A 27490-nucleotide genomic window follows, 5' to 3' on the forward strand; every position below is an offset into this window, starting at 1 on the left:
TAACGACGCAACCACTTCCAAATGCACGGCTCGCGTAACCAAGCAAGTGAACAGCGCCACCCACCTTTTCACATTGCTTCTTTTGACCTTAATCGCAAAAGGACCGCAGTAATCGACTCCTACTTTGGAAAATGGTCGCTCAAATGGCGTCACTCGAACCGCGGGGAGAGGAGCCATTCTTGGTACTCTCGGTTCTGCCTTGCGTACTAAGCAGTAGTTGCATCGCCTAGCTATGCTGCGCACCAGAACTCGCAGATTGGATATGTGGAATTTTTGTCTAACTTCATTCACCACAGTTTCGCCAAATCCATGCCCAAAACGCCGATGGTACCAATCAATTAGAAGCTGAGTCACATAGTGCCCTTTGGGAAGAATAATGGGGTATTTTGCATCAAAAGACGCATACGGTGAAGCTTCGATTCGTCCTTCCATTCTTATCACCCCCAGTTTGTCTAGAAACGGCGAGAGCTTTCGTATCTTGCTAGACTTGTCGAACCGTATCTGTCGTCCTGCTGTTTCCATCGACTTCTTATTCAACTCTTCGAGCTCGCTTGCATACTCATCTGCCTGTGCCAGCCGCCAAAGTGTTTGTTCTGCTCGTTCGAAGTCCGGTCGATCCAGTGGTAACTTCCTGTACTCCCTTTGAGTTCGGCAGCAATCGAGAAAATGATAGACGTATGCTACACTTCTCAACAGGCGTTCCCATTTTGAGAAACGAGAAACATCGATGATCGAACAGTGTAGCCGTTCCTGATGAATATGAATCGATCTCATTTCCACTGCAGTATCAGTCGCTACAGAGTTCTGTTGAGGCCAACACTCTTCCGGATAATATAGAAAGTCTGGTCCTGTGAACCATCTGCTATCAGGCTTCACTGCTGGACCGTTGTTCCATTTCGTCGCTTCATCTGCCACATTGAGTTTAGTTGGTACCCAGCGCCATTCAGAAACGTCGGTTATTTCCAAAATCTCTCCTACTCGCACTGCCACGTACTGTCGGTATTTCCGGGTGTCTGATCTAATCCACGACAGCAATGTGCTAGAATCACTATGGTAAACGGTACGCTTGATTGGAAGGGTGTGATTTTCCTTAATCGTCTTGGCTAGTCGACTGCCTATAACTCCCGCTTGCAGCTCCAGGCGAGGAATTGATAATGTTTTAAGTGGTGCCACTTTGGCTTTGGATGATACGAATGCGCAGCGTGGTTCACCCCGCTCGATGATGCGGAAGTATGCAACGCATGCGTATGCCGACTCACTTGCATCAACAAATACATGGAGCTCGAGAGTTTGGAGATCTTCAACGTTGTAGGACGGAAAATAGCACCGCGGAACACGAACGTTTTGAAGGCAGGGAAGTTGGTCGATCCAGCGCTTCCATCGTGCAAATATCTCTTGTGGGATGGGCTCGTCCCAGGTCACTCCACTACGCCAAAGATCTTGTATTACAATTTTGCCGTGGATGAGGAAATTGGATATCAAACCGTGAGGGTCGAACAACGTCATTAGCAATCGTAGAATGCCTCGTTTGGTTACCATTCCTGCTCCGTATACCATGCGTTGCAGATCGTCGGATAAAACAACCGAAAATGTGAATAAGTCGTCACTTGGCAACCAGGTCATACCCAATACACGTTCGGTTTGGCTCGATTTGTCTTCCCCGATCATCTTTCCTGCATTGGTGGATTTTTCCCCGATTCGTCGTAAAATTTCTTCGGAGTTGGAGCGCCAGTTTCTTAAGTCGAAGCCCGCCTTGGAGTGTACCTCTCGGACGTCAATTGCCAAGTTCGCCATCTCTTCCTCCGTGTCCCGACTATCCAAATAATCATCCACATAGTGGTTTTCTATTATCGCAGAAGCTGCCTCAGGGTAGAGTTCTTTCCATTCAATAGCGTTGACATTCTTAACGTGTTGTGCTGAGCATGGAGAGCACGTAGAGCCAAACGTAGCCACATCCATTATGTAGGTCTCTAGTTCTTGTGATGGATCAGATCGATATAAAAATCGTTGAGATACACGGTCGGCTGGACGGATTTTGACTTGATGGTACATCTCTTTAATATCGGCCGTGATACAAAATTTGCGTTCACGGAATCGAAAAAGAACCGATGGTAATGAGGTTAACATATCCGGCCCTTTTAAGAGATGTGTTGAGCAAATATGCTGGTGAATCAGGTTAAATTGGTAGGAGCTTCTAAATTCAAGACAGTATAATGTCACAATCATCGATAGCTCCATCGCATCATGATGTAAAAATATCTACTAGGTATTGTAATTTTTACGAATGATTAGACTTTCACGACGAAATTGAAATCGCACGAAAATCGTACTTGCCTGTCATTTCCGACAGCTTTTCGCCTTCCACCCGTGATTCTGGCGAAATCAGCGCGATTTGTTGTGTAAACATGATCAGCTGGGAGATGCCGAACAATAAGGATGAACGTAAACATCGGAGGACCAGCTGATTTTGTTGTGTATACATGATCAGCTGATGCACCGAGAACAATAAGAGCAATGGTAAACATTGGAGACGGCGGGCGAAATCTGTCATAAAATCGAGCGAATTGCTAAAGAGCAGCAACAGAGAGCGACAGCGAAATCGATAGCGAAATCGGAGAAAGACGAAATTTATTGCACTGAAGTCTAAGTGGTAAAAAAATCGCAATAATTGAGCCATTTAGGATTCGCACAACAGATGGATCGCCTGCAGATAGACCACTGCCGTAACAATAAAATCGCACTGATAAGAGGGACATCCGTCTGAAGCACTCTGCTCAGCCCATTTAGCGCACTCTCTAACTCCCACCGTGGCATATCGCTTTCCATTGTAAGGACTTTTTCGCACGCGATAAAGCGTTGCGTTTTTCCCCCTAATGAGAATGAGAGCTGCTGCCTCTTTTTTGATACGACCAAATTAGGCGCCAAATTTAATTCACCGTCCTTATGATACCAGTTTATTTAAGTGGGATAAATTAATTATCTCGGCACATGTATGTCAGTCAACTGCTAAACATTTTCATCCTTTTCTGTCTCTGATTCGCAGGTTGATGATTACTACGTGGCACGGTATAAGCTGGTGAATCACGGCCACCACCATCCCTACATTGTGGGCAATTACGACCCATTGGAGAAGCTCGGTGGACGAATCTACGCTCCCCTCCCGGGAATGCAAGACACGGTGGTGAGTACTGGGAATCCGGATTAGGCCACTGATGTTTGTTGTAATGGGTACAAATAAATTTTCTTTATTATTCTGCTACCCTAGGAACACGAGAAAGGAGACATCCTGGTCGAAATTGAACCCGTCAAGTACGAATTGCGAAACATTAAGCTGAACAAGCTGCGAACTGAAATTAAGAAGAATACCACCATTCTAGGTATACTAGCACTGAGCTCAATCAAATGGATCAGTTGTTAAACCATTTCCGTACCAATTCCACAGGTTCCACAATTCTATCGAACATCGAGGATATGACCAATCAGGCCGAAACGGTCATCACATACGATTACGCCAAAGTGACCTACTACGGTCGGCAACTAGGCGTTGGCAATGGCGTTCCAACCAAAGTGATTGACCCCCGGACGCAACAACCGGTCGATATCTTCTGGGGTGTTGAACTTACGGAGAGGAAGTTTGAGGTGAGAGTAGCATATCACATCAGTTGATCACCATTCTAGAAAAACTTGATTTTTTAGACGAAAGCCATCAACACGATACTGCAACCGGGTACTGCCATCAATGTGACCCTGCTGGGTAACTACACCGAAATGGAGGCACCGTATCATGCGCTGCTTAAGGCGTACTACGATGATAACAGCGATGCGACGTCGAGGAAGCTGACTGGATATGTAAGTATTTGTATTCGTAAATCTAAAAAAAATCCAATTTTATTGCCCGTTGCGGAGATTTATAGATTCCGACGCAAAAAAAATTATTGGGCTCATTTTCAACGTAGGCGCATTATAAATGTTTGTCTACAGTGCAAAACTATAGCTCTAAATGTGTACTCAACTACGCAGCGTAAAATATTTACCAGGACGCAGTCTGTTCTTATATCTGTGGGCCCACGTAAGAAATATCCACGCAACTATTTTTCGCGCAGGAGTCTAAACAGGTGGAATCTCCGCAATAAATTAGGAGAACTTACGTATTTTCTCGGCAGTTGTTCTCTTCGTTATGAGGTTTTTTTTTTAAAGCGGTTGAACTCAGAGTTGACCTCAAAGCCTTCCCATCCAGGCTGAATTATATGGCCAAATTGCCTGGGCCGACAAAAACTCACCATGATACAAACCTACCGATAACACTGTTCGACAAAAAAAAACTTTTGCCGTGATCAGAGACCCCATTAGTAGAGCATAAAAGTGCATGGAAGATGTAGAAAAATGCCATTTTCAAATCTGTTGGAGCACCCCTAGAAACTTTTTGAGATGAGTTTGAATTTTATTCATTTTTGAAGGTTCGACAAGAGCTCTAGAAATCATCATAAACACATTTGAAAAACAATATCTTTGAAATGCAGTTTTGTGCACCGCTTAAATTTTCAAAGATCTGAGAAGCAACTTTGATAAATAACTAGTCAAAATTTCTACCTATTACGACATTCCGTTTCATTGATACATATCCGCGAAGGCTTAACTCTGACTTGTATAGTGAAATTTTTTTAGGTTTTTTTTTTAATCTAATCCCATAGAGCACGCCCATATTCATATCCAGTGGCGTCGCGTAACCTCACTTTTTACCTGTGCACCAAGTATTAATTCTTGAATTTTTTGAACAAATTTGCTTGTAATAATTAGAAAATGACGAAATAGCTGCTTTCACTCTTTTCTATTTCGATTTTGACCATAAATCCCCTACAATTGCAAGTTTTAGGGGCGGTGCACAGGTAAAAAGTGAGGTTACGCGACGCCACTGTATCCAATTAAAAAACTTCTATGCGTTAATGCCGTGCAGCGTCAGTCTTTCGGATACTTCGAACGCCTCGGAATATTGGATGGATTTCCGCTCCAGTAGGAGAAAACGTTTCTTTACAAGTTCTCCACTAGGTCACTAGATGTGACGTCCGTTTTCTAGTGTTAATGTATTTTTTAGTCTCTGACTGAAGAAGATGAAAATTGACGGGCTTGGTGGTCTAGTGGCTACCGCTTCTGATTTATATGCAGAAGGTCCTGGGTTCAATCCCTGGCCCGTCCCTTTCCTCCTACTTTGTATCTTTCTATATACTTTCTCTCTGCTCTCTACATATACAATTCATGTATATAAACATGTTCATAGCCGTCGCTAGAACAGAAACGGGTTGAAAAAGCCGTTTCCCTTCCTTCCAAACTTTCACAGCACAGTGTCACAATCCTATTAGAAAACGCCTACAAGTTATATGCAATCAAGCGAGCTGTGCCGCACATCTTCAAAATAATAAAAACACACAATTCTATCACCTTCCTCTGGTATCCACACACCAATGTGTGAACCTTCTGCCAACCAATTCCCACCAACACTCCAACATCCGCATGAATTTGTGCTGGCGCAGAGGTATATTCGGCCAGATGTGGATACAAACGATTGCAATCATCACTTCCTTACCCCTTCCCCACATTGACCTGCAACCTGACGTGGCAGGCGCCATTGTCGCCTAAAAATAGAAGATCACCAACGCTCACACACTGAAGATGCCTGCTAGTCCCCGGCAGTTATCTCATTGGTCCTTGTGTGAGTGTAGCTGGTCTGGCGATACTGGAGTAGCATCCACGGGCGGTCAATCAAGCTCAAGCTCAGCTCAAGCTCTGACTGAAGAAGATGAAAATTGTATTTCAAACATCTGGTTTAACCAAGTATGATTCTGGAAAGCTGTACGAGAAATTTTAGGATATGATTACAAAGGATCCACAGAAAGAAAGTTAGATTAATTCATTGAGGTCAGCATGAGTGTTTTAAAGAAAAACTTTCACAAACTAATTTAATGTTCTATTTGCAGTTTTTAAAAACTTTTTTGTCGCTTATGAAAATGTTTATTGTAACATTTGACAACAAATGTTACTTTCATATTCATGTTTAAATACCAATAAACTACGATTTTGCATGCGATGGATTAGGATCACAATTCAGGCAAAATACACTTCGTCCACTTAATTCAAGAAAGTATTTTGTTTTGATCGAATTTCGAGTCGTGCCCAAATTTAAATATCCATATATCGCATATGCTTTTCGATGATTTGGTGTGTGCATAAGTAACCGTTCCAGATTGCTTGACCTGGTGGGTATCAAGCAGTTCCATGTTCTTAAAAATTTAAATACGATGCCGAAAATATATTCAAATTCCAACGACCTCTGCATTGAAAGAAATTTGGACTATTTGGACTAAATAAATTATATTAACTCGCCTTAGTTCTTCTGGATAGATAGTATTTAACACTACATCAACAAATAGGGTCTAGGGGCATTTAGGCAGGAGCACCTATTTTGGGCACTTGCTGCTATAATTCAGTCAATTCCAAACCGATTGACTTGAATTGTTGTACATAGCTAGAAACTATGCGTATCTGATCGTGTCTCAAAAATCAAGTCAATCGGTTCTAAATTGACTGAATCCATAGACACACGTACCCAAAATAGGTGATCCTGCCCAAATGGTTCCAGACCCTATGCCGCTGGACTTTATAAAGCAATTTTACAGTCGTGGAGGACATTATTGAGCTTGAAATTAAGATTGGAAATATTTTACTACATGACAAATTCAATTAATTTCATAAAATGGTAATGCCCCAACATACACATTCTGTATTGTGAAACTAACTAAGGGTTCATTCAAATATTACGTACCGCAAAAAATGACAATTCTAGACCCCCTCCCTCCCCCACGTAACCATTTTTGTATGGGAAATTTTGAAATTTTGTATGGAGCGTAAAACAGCACTAGATCCCCTCCCTCCCCTTTAGCGTTACGTAATATTTGAACAAGCCCCTAAAATGTGATGAAAACAACGATTACTAATAGTAAATGGAGAATGTTCTCATTTTTGGTTTGCATTTTTTAGGATTGTATCAGTTGTATTGTTTTGAACAGTCGTGAATTTAAACCATGTTTTCTGCGCAATGCCAGCTTCAGTTCATTGTATTGAAATAGGTTTGTTTTATTCAATAAAGTTATCAATTTTACCACTTTGGTATAGCTAGGAGGTTCTTCAAAACATTAAGTGAATATAGACAACCCACGAAAACACTGGAAACGTTTTTTTTGTACTGATCGCAAAATATAAATGTATTAGATTTTATTTTTATTTTTATACAGACTTACCACGTTAGTAATTTGAAAAATAGACCGGATTTTCTTCTCGAAAATTTGAATTCAATTATTTAGATCAAAAGTGTAGCATTTCGAAGTCATATCAAAGTAAAATAGTTTTTTTTTATGATTAGATAAGGATAGGGGCTTGCTTTTTGTGATTGAATTAAAAGAAAACTTCAAGGATTTGTATTATATAAGTCGTATTTGATTTTTCCCGGATATGTATCAATGAAATGGAATGTCGTAATAGGCTGAAATTTTGACTTGTTATTTATCAAAGTTACATCTCAGATCTGTGAAAATTTCAGCGGTACAGGTCGGACTCGATTATCCGGGTGACTCCGAAAAACAATCTCCCCGGATAATCGAATTTCCGGATAATCGAGCCAAACTTTTTATATTTTATTTTTAAGATTTATCAATCAAAAATAGTTCGATAAACATAGAAGCAAGCTTGTATGATGTTATAGTCCTTAAACTCAACGGCTGGGATGACTATAATCATATTTATTGAGAATGAAAATTTAGCCAAAAAATCTGCATTATAAATATAATTCTCAAATAGGCTGAATCTGATTTATGGGTGTTGTATTTGACATTTGTTACATCTTTTGACTTATTGCCATCTTAAATTGTGCAAACAAAACGAAAAATTATTTGGTCCCCGGATAATCGAGCCATTTTTTCCGGATAATCGAGCCCCGGATAATCGGGCCCCCGGTTAATTGAACCCCCGGATAATCGAGTCCGACCTGTATACAAAATTGCATTTCAAAGATATTGTATTTCAAAAGTGATTATGATGATTTCTAAAGCTCGTGTCAAACCTTCAAAAATGAATAAAATTCAAACTCATCTCAAAAAGTTTCTAGGGGTGCTCCAACAGATTTGAAAATGGCACTTTTCTTTATTTCCCATGCACTTTTATGCCCTACTAATGGGGTCTCTGATCACGGCAAAAGTTTTTTTTGTCGAACAGTGTAATACTTTATGTCCAATAATAATCCAATGTCCTGTATTTAGTAGAACGTCATATTTATTTATTTATTTATTTGTTATACAATTTTATGACGTCTTTTTTGCTGCCACATTGTGAATTCAATTTCAGTTAACAAAATTTTCTTTTTTTTTTTTTTTTTCAAAGTGATTACGGCGGTAGCAACACTGTGCTTATATTCTACACCGCACCCTTTCCCTACATTTGCTTCTAGGAGCCTCTATTTTTGTTTCAACACACAGAAGTACGTAGGCGTGTGTGGCCCAAGTCGACACTGTTTTGGCCTGCGTTGAACAAAAATAGTTTTAATAAAAGTTTCCCCTTTTTTTTCTTTTTGTCAATTGGTTTTTTATAGTATGGTCCATGTATTTAGTTAGGTTCTTGTCAATTTGTCAGTTATTCGAAGTAGATCTCCAAGGTAATAGTCAATTCAGTCATTCTGATCTGTTCTATCATAGCAGCTTTAGTCTTTGCTTTATTGAAGTGTAGTTTTATTGGAAATATGCTGAATGTCGTTATTAAAAAGATACGTCTGGAACTGTGTCCTGCTAGTTGTTTCGTCATGCACATACGTCATGTCTTAATAATGCCTAGGAGATTAACGAAAACACGTGTGTTTGGTCGGATGTCCATTGCGTAGAAGATCAAGGAAAACAGGTTTCTTTATTGTCAGTTGTTATGTAAGCAAGCCTCGCCAAGTTGGTCAGTTGATTGTAATAAAACAAAAATTGCTTGTCCACTATTATGTATTCATCCCCCTACAAATACTATGAAAAATATTCAAATTCGTTCTGTCGCATCGGTCCTACCTCGATAAACCATGTCATTTTCTCATGCGTGGCCTAGAAATGTCAACCTAGTCATACAAAAGTAACGTTTTTCAGTTAATAAAAAGCAGTCAGCTTTTGTCCGAAATGTCACGTCGAACACATTGATGTCAACAATGCGTTTAAATGTTCGCACGTTAGCTTCGAATCTATCAGCACAATTAAGTGCTGCAAATCTCCTTCCCACTATTAATTCGTCGGTTTATTTTAATTGCATTTATTTAAAGAAAATATGACCAACTAACATGGTAAAAAATCGACAAAGCGACTATGACATTAATAAATTACTAATCAAAATCAACCGAGAAACGTGGGAAATAGAGCCCAAACAACATTTTGAAGTCAGCTGGCTGTTAAAGGTTCCAAAACCTGTCACAAATCCTGTATAACTTTTATTAGGATTTGTAACGATCATCAAAACCTTCTCAAATCCAACCGACTTGAAACTATTGCTTGAGAATAGACTCTACTGAGCCCTGGCGGATCCTCCGTGTTCATCGAGCATGTCTGATGCATATGATCAGTCATACTCCATCTGCAGCAGCCGGTTCGTGATGAACCGTTGGAGGCGCATTAAAGTGTTAAAAAGGTGATATGTTTCACTAAAGAACACTACATTACAATAATCAAAATGAAACTCCTTCACTTTAATACCGTCAACCCCTGCGAACTTGGCCAGGGAATTTCAGTTAACAAAATTTTCAATACTTAAAACTTAAACTTACTAGCTAAATTGTTCCTGAAGGTTCCTTTATATGATTTGGTTCATGTTCATCAATTCATGTCGGCAAATCTTTGAAGAATGGTCCCGCTTAAATCCCCCAACTGAATTTATGGATTTAATGTGAACGAGTAACGCATTCCAACTTGCAACGCTTTTTACGAAAAATGACTGCCCATAGTAGGTTGAATAGTGCTGAGGAATACTAAAATTCATATTCCGTGGTTGTCGCGATTGTGTGATTTTGCTATAAAGATAACCAGGTGTTCTAGAGGTAATGAGTCTATGAAAAAGCAAACATGATCTGTATTCATAGAATTTCAGAAAAGAGCAGCCAAATAGTGCTTTTTGTAAATGTGTCACATGTGAGTATCTGGACAGGTTAAAAGCATACCGTACAGATGCATTAAGTGCTATCCTTAATTTATTGATGGACGCCATTGATGCATTGCTATAAATGAAATCACAATACGTGAGATGTGGCAAAACCAGAGACTTAAACAATTTTATTTTAGTGGCTGAGTCCAAATGACGTGTTGAGCGATTCAATTGTTTTAATGTACCGTAAACCTTCCCAGATTGTGAGTTAATGTGTGCATCCCAACTGAAACTAGAGTCTACAATGACACCAAGATCCGACGCCTTATCAACAAAATTTATTGATTCTCCACCAAGGAATAAATCAGGGGTTTGCGGAGGTGTTCTTAATCTGCAAATTAAAAGTGCTTTTGTTTTAGTAGGATTAATACTCAACAAATTTCGGTTAGACCAGTCGAAAATGTTTTGTAGATCTTAATTAATCTTCCTTGCCATATCGTTCATATCAACATTTTTACGACCACAAAGGTAAATTTGCACATCACCTGCAAATAAATGCACAGAACAATAATCTAAGACTGCAGGTAGATCGTTGATAAACATGGAGAACAATAAGGGTCCAAGTATTGATCCTTGTGGAACTCCTGATTTTATCCCTTGAAAAGCCGAATAAACTCCATCGTGACAAACAGTTTGAATGCGACCTGTTAGATATGATTTCAATAAAGTTAACGAAGAGTTGGAAAAATGATACATAGAAGATAATTTAATAAGTAACCTACGATGGGACACTCGGTCGAATGCTTTTGCAAAATCTATTAGTAACAAAATGGCAACACCTTTTCTATCAATTTATTTAGCTATGTCATCATGCACTTTTAACAAAGCTGTAGTTGTGCTATGGTTTTTACGAAATCCGGATTGATGAGGGTTGAGCAAGTTCATTCGTTCAATAAATTCACACATTTGAATTTTAACAACCTTTCCAAAAACTTTTGACAGTGAGCATAACAAACTAATAGGTCTAAGATTTGTAATATCAGAGGAGTTTGATTTTTTTTTAATCGGAATGACTTTAACCTTTTTCCATTCATTTGGGAACTTAGAAGTAGAAAAAATTCTGGAGAAAAGGTGTTTAAAAAGAGGAAGTGCGAGTGGTAAAATAATTTTGACAAACTGAATTGGAATTAGATCAAGTCCCACAGCGTTAGATTTGATATCGAAAATTGCATTAATTATTTCGTAATTTTCAGGGTCACGAAAAACAAATCCGTTGGAATTCAATGGGTAAAAATCGTAAGGAGGATTTTTTTTATTCTTAATCACTTAACCTAATTTACAGCTCTTTTGTCCACTAGGGCACTACGTGAGCGATTCCAATTGGACGCTGCACTTACACTTTGTGCAGCGCCTACATGTATTCTATTATAATTCAACTATATCGAACTGGTGCCTTGTGCTGCTTCAACTTTTCTACCCTGTCCACGGTAGAATGATGAGCACGATGATGCTGATGTGTGGCTGCTGTTCCTTTTCCAGTCCGATTGAGGGTTGTCCATTATGAGTTGCGGTTCGCCGATATCGAAGTTTCCGGGTTCGTTAGAGCATATGCTCCGAAGAGGGTCAGGTGTCATTTTGCTCTCGGGGGGAAGAGCAACTGACGAAAAATTGCAAGTGCCGGGGCTGGGATCGAACCCATGACCATCCGCTTATGAAGCGAACGTGTGGACCACTGCGCCACGGGCCCCGACCGTAAGGAGGATTGTCATGGCTAAAATTGGGCGAGAAATAAAGGTGGGCCGGTGCGTATGTCCTCTGACATTCCACGAGCCACCAGAGCAAACCTCTTTAGGTGTCTGGAACCAGGACACAAGTCGTGGGACTGCAAAGGCCCTGAAAGGTGCTAACTGTGTAGGCGATGCAGCGCTGAAGGTCATTAGACTCAAAGCTACACGAGTCCACCCATCTGTATGAGGCGCCATCCACAAATTACGTAACGCTCTAGGGGGAGGGGGGAGTCCGGCCAAGCGTTACGGCCCATACAAAAATTTTCAGGTTTTCATACAAAATAGCGTTACGGAGGGGGGAGGGGGGGGGGGTCAAAAATTGTCGATTTTAGCGTTACGTAATAAATGGATGCTGCCTGATCTGTACCGGAAAATCCGTGAACAACAGCATCCAACGGGTGGTCCAAGGTGCCCGGACTTTAAGAAAACCGCAGTGAACAAATCACAGTGCAGGTAACGCAGCTGAACCTGAATCACTGTGACGCGGCTCAGCAACTGCTTTGTCAGGCGGTTTCTGAGTTAGAGACGGATATCGCCATCATAGCGGACCCATACCGAGTACCCGCCGGCAACGGCAACGGACAGGACCAGGAAAATGGCGGCGATATGGATGACGGGTAAATACCCCGTCCAGGAGTTGGTGTCTACTACCTATGAGGGCTTCGTGTTCGCCAAAGTTAACCGGGTCTTTTTCTGTAGCTGTTATGCGCGTCCGCGGTGGCCGGTCGAGCAGTTCACGCTAATGCTGGACCGCATAACGACCGTGCTAACAAGGCGAAGGCCGATGGTAATAGCGGGTGACTTTAATGCCTGGGCCGTGGAATGGGGAAGCCGTTTCACGAACCATCGGGGTCAGATCCTGCTAGAGACACTGGCCATCTTAGACGTCGACTTGGCTAATGTCGGCACCAAGAGTACTTTTAGTCGTAACGGAGCGGAGTCAATTATTGACGTGACCTTTTGTAGTTCTGGCCTAACAAGTAGTTCGAGCTGGAGAGTAGACGATAGCTACACTCACAGCTACCACCTGGCGGTTCGCTACAGTATCGACTACAACAACAGCAGACAGTGGATAGAAGAAGAGGCGGCTAGGCCAAGGCCAAGCCCTCGCAGGTGGAAGACATCATACTTCGACGAAGGGGTATTTAGGGAGGCGCTCCGCCGTGAGCAAAACTTACTCGGTTTAGATGGCGACGAGCTGGTAGCGGTGCTCTCACGTGCGTGTGATGCGACCATGCCTAGGCGAGTCCACCCTAGAAATGGGAGGCCACCGGCTTACTGGTGGACCGACGCGATTGCGGACCTGCGCCGCGCCTGCCTACAGACTAGGCGGCGGATGCAGCGAGCACGATCAGAGGAAGAGCGAAACGAACGGCGGGTGGTGTTCGCCGCTGCAAAAGCCGCGCTGAAGACCGAGATAAGAGCAAGCAAAAAGGCCTGCTTTGAGGATCTCTGCCAGAGTGCCAATACGAACCCGTGGGGTGACGCCTACAGGATCGTTATGGCCAAGACGAGAGGTGTGATGGCTCCTACAGAGCCACTGGGGCTGGCGATGAGGAGAGGGTCACCGATGTGGAACTTGCGGGGATAGCTAAGTCCCTTAGCGTAGGGAAGGCCCCAGGTCCGGACGGAGTTCCGAACCTGGCCTTAAAAGTAGCTATTGCAGAGGCTCCCGAGATGTTCAGGTCTGCTATGCAGAAATGCCTGGACGAGGGAGTTTTGCCAGAAGCTTGGAAGAGGCAGAGCCTGATACTTTTGCCAAAGGCGGGGAAATCACCCGGAGACCCGTCGGCATATAGACCAATATGCTTGATTGACACGGCGGGGAAGGTGCTCGAAAAGATCATCCTCAATAGAATATTGAGGTTCACCGAGGGTGAAAATGGTCTTTCGAGCAACCAGTACGGCTTCCGGAAGGGGAGGTCCACCGTAGACGCTATCTTGTCGGTTACAAAAACCGCCGAGAAAGCATTCGAGCGAAGGGGGATTCATTTCTGTGCGGTAGTGACTTTGGATGTAAGGAATGCGTTTAATAGCGCCAGCTGATCTGCTATTGCCGATGCGCTCTTGCGTCTGGGGATACCGGAGTACCTGTACAAGATTCTCGGAAGTTACTTTCAGAATCGCCTTTCAGACGCTCCTTCCCGGTAGTCAACTCACCGTTTTGCAGCCCAAATGAAACTATATTAATCTACAATTCCCTAAGCGTAGAAACATCTCATTTTAAAAACGTTCAATGATCATTTTGCTTGGTTTAACATACATATTTCCCACGTTCCTTCTCTTCTTCGCAGATGCTCAGCAAAGACATGGAGGACGTCAAGATCGAGTTCAGCCCCATCTACTGGATCGAGAACGGCACTCTGGTACCGACGACGACCACAACCACCACAACGACCACCACCTCGACGACGGAGGCCACCACCACCAGCGAACCGGTCCCAATAACTGACACCCCTCTAGCCGACCTCAGCAACCGTTTCGGCGGTGGCGCCATAGACGAAGAAATGAGCAACGAAATCAACAGCCGCGAGGAGGCCGCCAGCAGCCGAAGTATCGACAAGCCGGAAAGCAGCATCAGCATGTCGAGCATCGGGGGTGCCGGGTCCGGCAAGCGGCAGAGCAGTGGGGCCACCACAATAACCCGGTGGTCGTCGTCCGGGGCGTTAGCGCTGGTGGTGGCGGCGACGGCGGCGATCAACGTGGCAGCACAACGGATTTAACTCTAGGCTTGATTCGACGTAGCTTGTAGGTTGTTTTTCCTTTTGGGACGAAGAAAAGTGAGTTTATTTTAATCGACTATCGACTTTCCAATTACCAACTTTAGTTTTGTTGTTCCTGTGTCCGTTTTTATTATAATTTTTATAATGGCTAAGTTAAGTGGAATGAAAGAGTTTCTGAGGATAATGATCATTGGAATGTGCAGAAGTTTTAGTGATGTAAGATGTTCAAACGAAAGGAAACCAATTTCTCATCACATTGCTCTTGTTTTTTTACTAGCTGATAAGTGCGCGTAAGTTTTAAAAATTAAGTTAAAGAAACCACTATATCATTCTGTAATGAATTAGGCAGAAATGAACGGCTAAATTTATCAAACGAAAAGTTCTCAACCGTTTTTCCATGATTTTGAATAGTGCAAAGAAAAATCGACCCAGTGAACAGTTTGAAGCGCGCGTAAAGGCGTAGCTCTTACCATTAAGGTGAAGGTTGCTTGAGATCATAACAATAAACTTGACTCCCGCTCTTATCATCCTCTCAACCACCCACTCAAAACAAACAAATCAGACGGCGCACAGTGCAGTGTGACTTGGTCAAAAAAAACAACAAAAATCTTTTAAAATGAGCTAAATAAACGTAGTAGTTGAACCTTTGAATTTTGGCACACATACGATTTATTAAACATGCTTATCGATACAATTTGTTCTTGTAAAACATTTTTAAATTTAAATAACTTCATAATTTGCTCAATATTTTCACCATGTATCCCATTGTGCATCGCTTTATTTACGTTTTTGTTGGCAACTCTCTCCTCTCTTTTCACGTACTTTTTCTCTCTGACGGTAGACAACTACCGTGTTATGGGGTGACATTAGTTGATGTAACTTTAACGCAAAAATAGCTAACGATTGTTCTGTTATCAACTGAAATTATATTGACAGTATGATATTGAATATAGTTAATATGATTGACAAAATCACAGCCTCTTTTTTTGTGATAAACTTTAACTGCGGTTTAATCAGTTTTACCACACGTTGAACAACACCACTCAGTTCAACGGTACGCTTTTTCGTTCTAGCAAACCGCGATTCAAATAGATTCGGGTTTTCGACCACGAAAGTGGAAAACGCGTAGGTTTTTTGCGATAAACGGTAGGTCAGTCGATAGAGTGGAAAGTTTTCAATAATCGATCAACTTATTACAGTGATGTGTTACTTGGAAGATTGTTAAAACGTGATTTTAAAATATGGGGGACGCACTTGTCGAAGAAAGAAAGTGCAGTGTGTGATACATTTTTGCACAAAACTGTGAAAATATTGTGAAAAGAAAAAAACAGTACTTCCCAAAGGACGGAAAATGTAGTTGTCTACCACAAGTAGAAACCTTAGTGTATTTTGAGAAGGTAAGCAAGTATAATTTTGAGAGTTTGTTCGGCAACTTCCGCGCTACTCGTTGACTATGGTGAGGGGAGGGAGGTATGAGGCAGAGAGTGGCGGCCATACTCGCTGCCATTTTGTAACCCCTGCAACTATGTCCTTAAGCCGATATCGATGCGAGAAGTCGGCTGATAAAAGTGAAATCTATATGTTCGTATCATGTAAATATAGTTAATATATTGGATTAGTTTAGCACTATTGTAACTCTATCTGAATTGATTATTATGTAGGAAAAAACAGACGACAATTGATTTGCGCGATTTTAGGATTCAGTAAGTGTCGAAAACATTCCAATTTGATAATACCTACAAACACATGAAACAGTAGTTAGAATGGAGCGGCCTATTTCTAGGAAGATGCGGTTTGTCGAAAGACTGGAACAATAGGAACAGTTTCTTCTGGTTCAACATGAAAGGGATAAACAGCTACAGTTTGGTATCTGTCTACAAACATCATTAGCACTTGTTAATTTCCAACGACTAAATTTCCGATAGAATGAATATTCTATTACAACATCTCAAGTTCGATCGATACACTGCCAATTCCACGAAATCTTCCAATAGACCTTATTTGTTTGTCCTTTCGCTTTGAACCAGATGAGAGTTGACTTTCTTCGCGAAAGATGTTACAGCAGAAAACTAAGACACACCTATCTAAAGTTTCATCGATTATGTAACACATTTCTTTTCAAGTTTAACTATGTATTATTTTTGTGTAACCTAAATGGATGGATGCAGTGTAGCGTCGGTCTCGGGTGATATTCATCCAAATAGGTACTCCTGCCCAAATGGTCCCGGACCCTAATTCTACTTTATCGATCTTGTTGTCGTCCTTTTCATGCTCATGTTCTATCTTTCTCTCTCTTGGCGTAACGTACTCATTGGGACAAAGCCTGCTTCTCAGCTTAGTGTTCTATGAGCACTTCCACAGTTATTAACTGAAAGCTTCCTCTGCCAATGACCATTGAGCATGCGTATATTGTGTGGCAGGCACGAAGATACTCTATGCCCAAGGAAGTCAAGGAAATTTCCTTTACGAAAAGATCCTGGACCGACCGGGAATCGAACCCGTCACCCTTAGCATGGTCATGCTGAAAACCCGTGCGTTTACCGCCTCGGCTATATGGGCCCATGTTACATTTGTCAAAATGACCTGATAGTTGTTAGTCATTTTGAGGTTAGGTAATAAAGAATTCGGCACGGATTTGAATGAACTCTGGCATTATTATCCTTATATGATTCATTAGGCAGTGCACACCAGTCGTCTTCTGTTTTAGCGCTTAGGGGTAGGCGGGGCAATATGGACACCCTAAGGTTTTTGCCAACTTTACCTGGCAAGATGTCAAAAAAGTTTAGTTTTTTGATACATGTATCCTTTTAAAGTCTATTTAGCATCTATTGCATAAGAATGCTCACGAGGAAAAATGATTTATCCACTTCAAAAAATGTTATGAAAAATGTTAGTTTTTCATGACCGTCTTCAAACACACGGGGCAGAATGGACACCCCCATGGGGCAATATGGACACCATGAGACTTTTACGAATTTCGTACATTATTTACACCTATAAAGTCATTTCATTACAAAACAACTATTATGGATGAATAATACGCCGAAGTAGTTCATTTTTGTTCAGTTAATTTAATTTCAGGCTGTTTTGGATAAAGCTTCGTTTTTGTCGGCATGTACAGCTGTGCCTAGAACAACTATTTTCCACTGCTGTCGTTTTTTGACCAATTTGTTTCACCCTATGTCTACTATAGTGAACATTTAACCGAAAATTTACTGAAATCGAAGGATTTGGTTGGTTTGTGATTTAGGTTATATTTTTCCCTTGCCGCTTCTTTCAAAAAGGTGAGTGTCCATTTTGCCCCGGCAGCAGAAGATATTTCCAAACTTGATTTTTGATATAATAAAGAAGAAAATATAAACATGTTAAGCATGTAGATACTAGGGCTGTGCATCGTGGCGGTTTATCGGTATCGGCGATACGCAATTCATCTCATATCGGTATCGGCGATATATCGGATTCCGAATTATCGATATCGTATCGATATCCGATAACTTTATTAAAAGGCAACACACACAAAAATGACGAATATGTGCGCCTTTTTATAAAACATATGTTACAAGTGAACATATGGGGTCAATGCTGTTGCTAAAATAATTAAATTTATTAACATTAAAATTAAACTATTACAAAGTCTGACCTTAACATTTAAATTAATTGGAAATATCGGAAAAAGTCAGCCTTTATCGATATCGTTTTATATCGGTATGAGCAATATCGGATATCGTATCGATAAATTTGATCCGATAATATCGATATTATCGATAATATCGATAAATGCACAGCCCTAGTAGATACAGCAAAACTGCTTGCATGTGTTCTAGAAATATCAGGTTTTAATCGACCTGCAATAAATTAATCACTAAATCTTATTTTAGATGGTGTGAAAGTTATAATTTCCATGCACAAAAAACGGAGGACGCAATTTTTTCGTGTAAAATCAAGTATAATTATAATTTCGAATGTTTCTTTCCTGAAACTACGTTTTAGACAAATGGACTATACTGCCCCCACTCGCATAACAGTCCCATTTGCAAAAAGTAGGAATTGAGAAAACAGCATTTGAAGTTTGAAAACTTGTTTCCATATAAAACTTTGAAAAATTGCCAACATTTGAAGAATATTTCGATCATCTCGAAACTTTCACAGATTGCTTTGCACATGAATATATAACTGTAAAAAATCTTATAATCACTACAAAGTTGTTCAGTTTTGTGTTACGTGACACAAAAATCCATGATGGGACTGTTATGCGGGTACTTTTGATATGGGACGCTCATGACTTGGTATTTTTTTCACATATTGACATAAAAATTCATAATTATTATTATTGTTTTTGAAAGTACATCAAAAATGATGACTATTCATAACGTTAACTCAAAAATGATGAAAAGTCAAATGGGACAGTTATGCGAGTGGGGGCAGTATATTCTCCATTCATTAAAATTTCAAAAAAGTTCGCATATTTCAAAATATTGAGGGTGTCCATTCTGCCCCGGGTATCCATAATGCCCCGCCTGCCCCTATATCCCACCGAAGCTCCATCTGCGCAGTCGTTTTGATAATTACACCTTTAGCCTTCTGTTTCCTCTTCATAATTGCTCAATAGTATTGAATAGGCATTCAGGAGTCGGCCTTTACATAGGTTTCATCATGCATCAGAATGCACCCAATAGGTTTTGTCAGTAGGTTGTCATAAAGCTTCCGAGTACGATTTTGAGCCACGGGATTTTGATTGAAACATTTGTTTGGTGCCTGCTAGCTCGGTATGCATGTAAGCCTGCACGGTAGCGAATACTCTGCATTGTACGTTGGGTGATACCATACTTTTTGCTCAAATCGAGATCAGACAGATCTAGATTGCTTCTAATGGACCATAAGACCTTTCCGTGAAGCTGTCGATTGGCAGTTCCACTTCGGCGATTACTTTTCGGCTTCTGAGTCGTCATCGAGGTTCCTTGAATCTTTTAACCCTTAAAGGATCTGGACAACTTTTTTGCATAGTTTTACTTACAGCTTTTGACCCAGTGGGTGAATTTTCAAAACCAAAATGTTTTTATCAACGGGATTAGTTGTGATATCATATGCATATATGGAGATTATGCTATGCTAGAACATGTTTCAGATATAGCTGTAAATGTAGTGTACACCACTTGTTCTTCACTCGATTTCGCGTTTTATTTCTATGTACATGTGATATATTTCAATGGAAATTGCTCAATATTCTTTGTTAGGGTTGGGTCTGTTAGAAATGTTATTATTATTAATTTATTTTAAGGACCCTTTAACTGAAGTTAGAAATGTCTTATGTTCTTTTACAGCCGTAACATAGATCTCCAGGTTATCCAAAACGTCCAGATGTTTTGAACTTTATCTACAAATAGTTGTGTTTACTTTTTAAATCACTTGAACTTGATGAATTACATTCAAATATACATTTTGAAACATGAAATGATGGTAGTCATGACCTGGTGATGTTATAGGCAGCTTAAAGTAGCTCTGGAGTTCTGATTGTAAGGCCTTTACCTGTAACAGGATATCAAACTAATGTATGAATATCAGAACTGATTTCATTTGATCCATAAATGTTAATCAGAGTATGAAAGACTAAATGCACATCAATGGCTATACCTTTAGGCCATCCAAAACATTCTGGAGTTAAGGCCTTTATATCTACACCCGTAATAAAGCTTCGGGTGCATATCAAACTTGGGATAGTGCATTTTGGTAGTCATAGAAGATCAGTTGAATCATATGATACTTGTATACACATCATAGAGGAATCCTGGATCATCCGAACTATTCTGAAGTTGAGAAATATGGTTTGAATTTGAAATGGTATATCAACTGAAGTGCACAAACATCAGAGTTTGCCCATTTGATTCATACACGTAGTGCAAGCCATGGGAGAGAAGTTTCCAGAGCATCAGAGATATCTGAGGCCTCCTTTTAGTATTATGTGGTAAAGGCCTTCAGATCTACACTCGTAACAAAGCATCCTGCATGTTCAAAACATGGTGTAGTGTGTTTCAGTAGACATAGATGATAAGTTCGACCATATATGATATATCTTGAAGCTTTTCTAGATCATTCAAACCATTTTGAAGCTAAAATATACGGTTTTTATTTGTGATGACCAATCAAATGCACTTATATCAGCATTTATCTCATTTGATTCAAACATATAATACAAGTCGTGGGAGACAAATTTCCACGTGATGCTTAAATATACATCTTAGAAGCTTCCCGTATCATCCAAGCTATTCCGAAAATGAGACATATGGTTTGCATGAACTCCTGGAGAAACCTTTGGAGGATTCCCTAGGAATACTCGGGGAACTCCTGGAGAAATTCCCGTGGAATTCCAGGAGAAATTCTCCTGCAGGATTTTTCGAAAGGATCTTGAAATAATTCCCGAGGAACTTCTTGAGGAATTCCAGAACAGCTCCTGAAGGAATTTCCAAGAAACTGCCGGGAAACTTGTGAAGGATTTCACGGGAAGTCCCAGAGGGATTTTTTTAGGAACTTGTAGAGGTATTCTCGGAGAACATCACGATGAATTTCTGAGGGACTCCTGGAGGAATTTTTGGTTAATTTCCGACACTTCAAAATACTAGATGTCAGTCAAAATACTATGTCAGTAGATGTACAAATAACGCAACGAGATACACAAAATATTCTTTTCCCCTGACGCGGGCTTCGCGTAAGTGTCTCTGGTTGCGGGTCCGCACAATCCCTTTTTTGCCCTTAAGGCTCAATTGAGAATGGCAAATGTTCCAGAACTAATAAAGCACTTTTTCCCAAAATGATCCACAAGTTGAAGAAAATTAGAATGTCCGATTGTTTATTTAGTGAATTATGACAATCGGACGCGGTGGTTTTGTTCGCTTTTTCGTTATTCTGGGGAAAAGTGCTTTTTCAGTTTTGGAGAATATACTGTTCTAATTTGAGCCTCAGGAGAGTGACTGATCACAAACAACAGCACAATCTTCGCCAAATCGCTTTTCAGATTATACCAGTACTATAGGCAGATGCCTTGCAAAAATAAATGGTAGAACAAAATCATCATCATTATCACAAAGATTCCTGGAACAATATGCAACGTTGCAGATGTTGTGATTGAACGTGTTGAAGCCCAACTTGCCATCAAATAATACCTAGTTAAACTAGAAAACGAAATCATAATGGTGAATCGCAGACAACAGTTAAATATAATTTTCATAAAATGCATATTGCTTATTGCTTGTGCTACAGTCACCATCAATATAACCGACATAGGAAAACCAGGAGAATAGAGTCTACAGTACAAACCGAAAAAGAATGAGATGGAATTTGTATGGACCGAAGTTGCATGCCAATCAACCCAACTGACAGACGGTTTTTGAAGCCTAGTTTGATGTAACCTTTGCAAAAACAAAATGTAATTCTCTCTGTTCTAACCACGAAAAATATAGCAAAATACTCGGAAACAATTAGGACGAAGGACGATGATGAAACTCTTGTGTAGAATAATCGAAATATACAAAAACAAACCGAGGGAAACATCACAATACATACAATCTTTTTCAGATCTAATATGTGAAATAAATGAACAAGAAAACCAAACAAAATCTAAAAAAAGAACATATAAATGCCTTGCGTGTGTGATCAATACTCTTACATACTGATTGAAATACCGTCTTGTTGCAGCAAAGGTGTAATATTTGTAAAGCTGACGCCTGTAGTAGTCCTTGTAGATCCCGTGTACTCAAAATGCTCCTAAACTATTGCTAAGATCGTGTGTCAGCTAAAACTGAGCAGACGACATTGGGAATGTGATCAATATTTCGTAGTACCGATTTGAGTCCGAAGAGTATGTAAAAGCAAAGATATGAAAAGAAGCTTCGCTTGATCGTGCTTGTTATACAAAAGCAAACCGTTAATTTGTGTCTTGAGAGCTTGAAACGTAACTCCAAATTAATGCTAAAAATTTAAGCTACCCATTGAAAACGATTTCATTCTGAGATACCTACATCAAAGAACTTCGAATAAAGTTAACTTTGGAGGATTATTGAAAATCACGACAAAAACGCGTACGTTGCCTTGATTTGCCTGTGCTTCTTCAGTATGTTTTCATTATTTACAATTGCGCGAAAATAAAAACAAAGAAATCGCAAATGCATCTATTTATATATTAGTCGCAAAGAAACTGTAAATTAACCTGGCCAAAATATGAAGCGTAAAAAAGAATAGTGGAAATTGAAAATCAAAGTCAATATGTGAGCGATAAACGAAATGCAATTGAACGAAGGAAAGCGATTAGGGAAAAAAGAGTAAGACGAAGGAACTAAATCAATAGCATAAAATAATTATTCTGCTCTCTCTATCTACCCACTATTTGAATCCAACAACCCACTCATGTACAGAAGTAACAATCTCCAAAATCCCTGGTCCTGACAAAACAAAAACGATGAATTAAGCAGAACAAAAAAAAAACAAGAATTGAATAATGAAATTATACAAATTGCGTAGAAGACAAACAAAAGAACACAGACGCTATTTTTATAATCGTATTTATTACCAGTAGCAAATAAGCGTAACGAATCACCACACAACAACACACACAGTCACACAATCTATTGTTGTGACGCCGAAGAGCATCCAAGAGGAGCAGGAGGAGGACTCAACATCTTTGCCGTGTTCCTTTTTTGCTCTTTTGTGCACACTGTGGTAGCATAATATAAGAATACAATGAACGTGTTGCTAAAGTTAATGGAAAAGCGCGAAATATTTCAAGAAGAAAAAAAACACTAGTCTGTAAGTTGATGATTGTAGGTATGCTTTTATGTGGAAATGTTCGAAGCTAGAGGAAAGAAACACAAGCATTAAGCGTAATGTGACGACAGCGAAATGTGAGATGATGGAAAAGTAAGGTGAGATAAAGGAGGTAAAGCGAACAAACAAACAAAACAAGCAGAAACCGTTATAATTTGTTGATTGTATATTATTGTAATGTAAAGCAACTGTATTATGATGCAAAAGTGAACAAGAATATTCGCAATAAAAAAAAACGAGATGGATCATCAGTTCAAGACTTTCATTATTCAAAATTATCACTATGGAATGTGGCTGAAGTAAATGTAAGTACACCAGAAAGGCGTTGTCCATAAGCTACGCACACTTACTTTTGGCCATCTCAGACCTTATTCTTCTTTTCAAAATTTGTATGAAGCTGATGAAATATATCGTAGCAATCCATGACTTCTATGTAGATTTAAGAAATTAATAAATCTGTCATTAGTTCTCTAAGCGTTCAAGCAAACACACGCGTTTTATTCACTCTGCTGCCCATTAGGTTATGGGCCCAGAGAAAGTTCTGTGAAGAATCGAAGATGCAGCAAGCAAATCCTGGAAGAAGCGGATCCGGAGACTCGACGGCCGTTACGGGATCTCAAGCTCGGGCAGCCACGCAGAATTACTCCACACAGAACCACCCGGCAATCGAACGCCTGGTCGGCCGCGAAAACTGGCGAACATGGAAGTTCGCAGTACGGACCTTTCTGGAGGTGGAGGACCTCTGGGACGTGGTGCAGCCTACACCGGATGCCGACGGAAATCTCCCAGTGGTGGATGCGCGGAAGGACAGGATTGCAAGAGGCAAAATAATTTTGCTGATCGATCCGGTTAACTACATCCACGTCGAAGAAGTGAAAACGGCGGCGGAAGTCTGGAAGAAGCTAACCAACACCTTCGAAGACACGGGACTCACACGCCAGTGGGCACTGCTGCACAAGCTCATCACGACCAACCTCAACAGCTGCGGTTCAATGGAGGCCTACGTAAACCGGATGGTTTCCACAGCGCACCAGCTGATTGGAATCGGGTTCCCGCTGGACGATAAGTGGATTGGTATGTTGCTGCTAGCTGGCCTGCCCCAGGAATATCGTCCAATGGTGATGGGCCTTGAAAATTCGGGAATCGAAATCACAGGTGACATCATTAAAACAAAATTGCTCCAGGAGACGGACTCGTCAGTGGTTACCATGGAACCAGCGTTTGTTTCGGCGAAGAAAAACTCAAGCGGTTCCCATAGCAACGCGAACACAAGCCCGAAGGGAAAAGGACCGAAATGTCGACGGTGTGAAAAATTTGGTCACATCGCGAAATACTGCCAAGCCAAAGGACCAGCGAAGCGGAACGGACAGGACAGGAAAGGGGACGCTTTTTGCACCGTTTTGTCTGTACAGGACGCTGCTGCGGACAAGAGTTGGTATTTCGATTCGGGTTCAGCCAAGCACCTCACCAACAACCAGGCACTTCTGGAGAACGTACGGGAAGCGAATGGTAGCATCTACGCGGCGAATAAGGGCATGATGAGAATCGTTGCGGAAGGATCTGCCAAGCTACAGCCCACCTGCAATCCCGATGCGGTCGAAGTGCGAAATGTCGAGCTGATTCCGGAACTGGCAGTAAACCTACTGTCAGTAGGTAAGATTGTTGACCAAGGCCATACTGTTACTTTTAGGAAGACTGGATGCGAAGTGGTCAATCCTAGCGGCAAAGTCATCGCTACTGGATGTCGTTCGAATGACCTGTTCAAGCTAGAGCAGAGAATCCCCGAGGCGCTCGCCTGCTCACCCCGAGAGACGGCGAAATTGTGGCATCAGCGAATGGGGCACCTGAGCTCCGGGAATTTGACGAAACTCAAAAACGGACTTGCGATGGGTATCAAATACGATGGCACGGACGGCGGAGGCTGCAAAATTTGTGCCGTCGGGAAGCAAACGAGATTACCGTTCAACCACGTGGGAACACGGGCCAAGGAAGAACTGGAGCTGGTCCACTCGGATATATGCGGGCCGATGGAGCAACCGTCATTGGGTGGAGCCCGTTACTACTTGTCGTTTACCGATGACAAGACTCGGAAAATATTCGTCTATTTTCTGCGAACCAAATCGCAGGAAGAAGTGCTCCACAAATTCAAGGAATTCCACAGCATGGTCGAGAGGCAAAGTGGCAAGAAGCTGAAGGTGCTCAGGACGGATAACGGCTGGGAGTTCAAGAACAGAAGCTTCCAAAACTTTCTGAAGCAGTTGGGAATCCGTCATCAAACATCAGCTGAATACACTCCCGAGCAAAACGGTCTTGCCGAGCGTGTCAACCGGACGGTGGTGGAACGCGCGAGGTGCATGCTGTACGAAGCGAAGCTGCCCAAATCGTCCTGGGCAGAAGCCGTGGCAGCAGCAGTATACCTCATCAATAGGTCACCAACCAAGGGTATCGACGTGACGCCGGAAGAAGCCTGGACGAAACGAAAGCCGAATCTTTCCCACATCCGAATTTTTGGTACGGCCGTGTTGGCGCACGTTCCGAAGCAGAAGCGCCAAAAGTGGGACCCAAAAGCTGAAGAGTGCGTGCTGACGGGATACGACGACGAAACGAAAGCATACCGCCTGTACAACTTGAAGGCGGGCACGATCTTCAGAAGCCGTGACGTAACATTTCTGGACGAGGGAGTCCACGAGCGTGAAGTGGTCGTAACTACGAGGTCAAGCGATCCTGACCGTACATTCCGGTTCACGGTTCCGAATGTCGACGATGAAGCCCGCCCAGAAGCTTGTGAACAAGTTGACCGCAACGAGACGGACGACGATGAAGCGATTTCGAGTGATGAGTCCTTTGAAGATGCTGATGACACCGTGACAGATCCTGCGCTCCCACCGCACCAAGTTTCAAATCCGCCCGTGTCACAGGCGTTGAGGCAAAGTGGTAGGGAGCGCTTTCTTGCAGGCAAGTATAGAGATTTTCGTTTAGAAACAAAGGGACTGCCGTCGTTAAAATTTTCAGATCGGAGGCGTTCCACCGTCCAGCCTGCAAACGTTACCGAGGAAACCGCTGCGCCCCCATCGTCTTCAAATTCAACACCCACCAGCGATGAGATGCAAGGAGGGTTGATGCTCTGCGATAGGGGGCGCCTGCCCCAAGGCAAGTATTCCAATGGTGTTGTTCCATGTTCAGATACTGGTGCCGATTTCCAACAGCCGAAGCTGGACGACCCAACCACGCACCAGGAAGCACTATCTCGTGATGATGCGGAACGTTGGCAGCAGGCGATGCAGGAGGAGTACGACGCGCTCATCTCCAACGGTACCTGGACCCTCGCTGATTTGCCGAAAGGACGAAAGGCAATCAGGTGCAAGTGGGTGTACCGGACCAAGCAGGACGGCAACGGCAACACCAACCGATACAAGGCGAGGCTGGTGATAAAAGGGTACTCGCAACGAAAGGGGGTGGATTATGAGGACACCTACGCCCCGGTTGTCCGTCACAGTTCCTTGCGGTACCTCTTTGCGTTGGCGGCACGGTTGAATCTTCAAATCGACCAGATGGATGCCGTGACAGCTTTTCTCCAAGGCGAGCTTTCGGAGGAAATATACATGGAGCAACCCCCTTGCTTCACGGATGGACGGAATCAAGCCAAGGTGTGCCGCCTCAATAAGGCCCTCTACGGCCTGAAGCAATCCAGCCGGGTCTGGAATACGAAGCTGGACGCCGCGCTCCGAAAAATGGGACTGGAGAGTACCGTGTATGACCCCTGCGTGTACTACAGGATTAGTGACGGCAAGGTGCTGTTTGTGGCCGTGTACGTAGACGACGTCCTCATCTTCACAAACTGTAAGCGCTGGAAGAAAGAAATAAAGACAAAGTTAAGTCAGGAGTTCAAGATGAAGGACATGGGATCCGCCAAGCATGCTTTGGGTATCAGGATCACGAAGACCGATACGATGGTGGCACTGGATCAAGAGTCGTACGTGGAGGCGGTGTTAAGCAGATTCAACATGTCGAATTGCAAGC

General features: G+C 41.8%; 1 protein-coding gene across 1 annotated transcript in view; it reads left to right on the top strand.

The window, feature by feature from the left end:
- LOC109397114 (protein unzipped-like) overlaps nucleotides 1-16849 on the top strand; it is a 64583-nt gene extending 47734 nt beyond the window's left edge. Inside the window, exons 3-8 of the mRNA XM_062855579.1 lie at nucleotides 3044-3181; nucleotides 3266-3377; nucleotides 3443-3639; nucleotides 3697-3849; nucleotides 14228-15133; nucleotides 16193-16849. Coding sequence (XP_062711563.1) covers nucleotides 3044-3181; nucleotides 3266-3377; nucleotides 3443-3639; nucleotides 3697-3849; nucleotides 14228-14656 — 1029 coding nt within the window. The 3' untranslated portion in view covers nucleotides 14657-15133; nucleotides 16193-16849. The remainder of the gene's footprint in view (nucleotides 1-3043; nucleotides 3182-3265; nucleotides 3378-3442; nucleotides 3640-3696; nucleotides 3850-14227; nucleotides 15134-16192) is intronic.
- The last annotated feature ends 10641 nt before the right edge of the window (nucleotides 16850-27490 follow it).

The sequence above is a fragment of the Aedes albopictus genome, chromosome 3 (genome assembly GCF_035046485.1).
Source record: "Aedes albopictus strain Foshan chromosome 3, AalbF5, whole genome shotgun sequence".
NCBI classification, from domain to species: domain Eukaryota; kingdom Metazoa; phylum Arthropoda; class Insecta; order Diptera; family Culicidae; genus Aedes; species Aedes albopictus.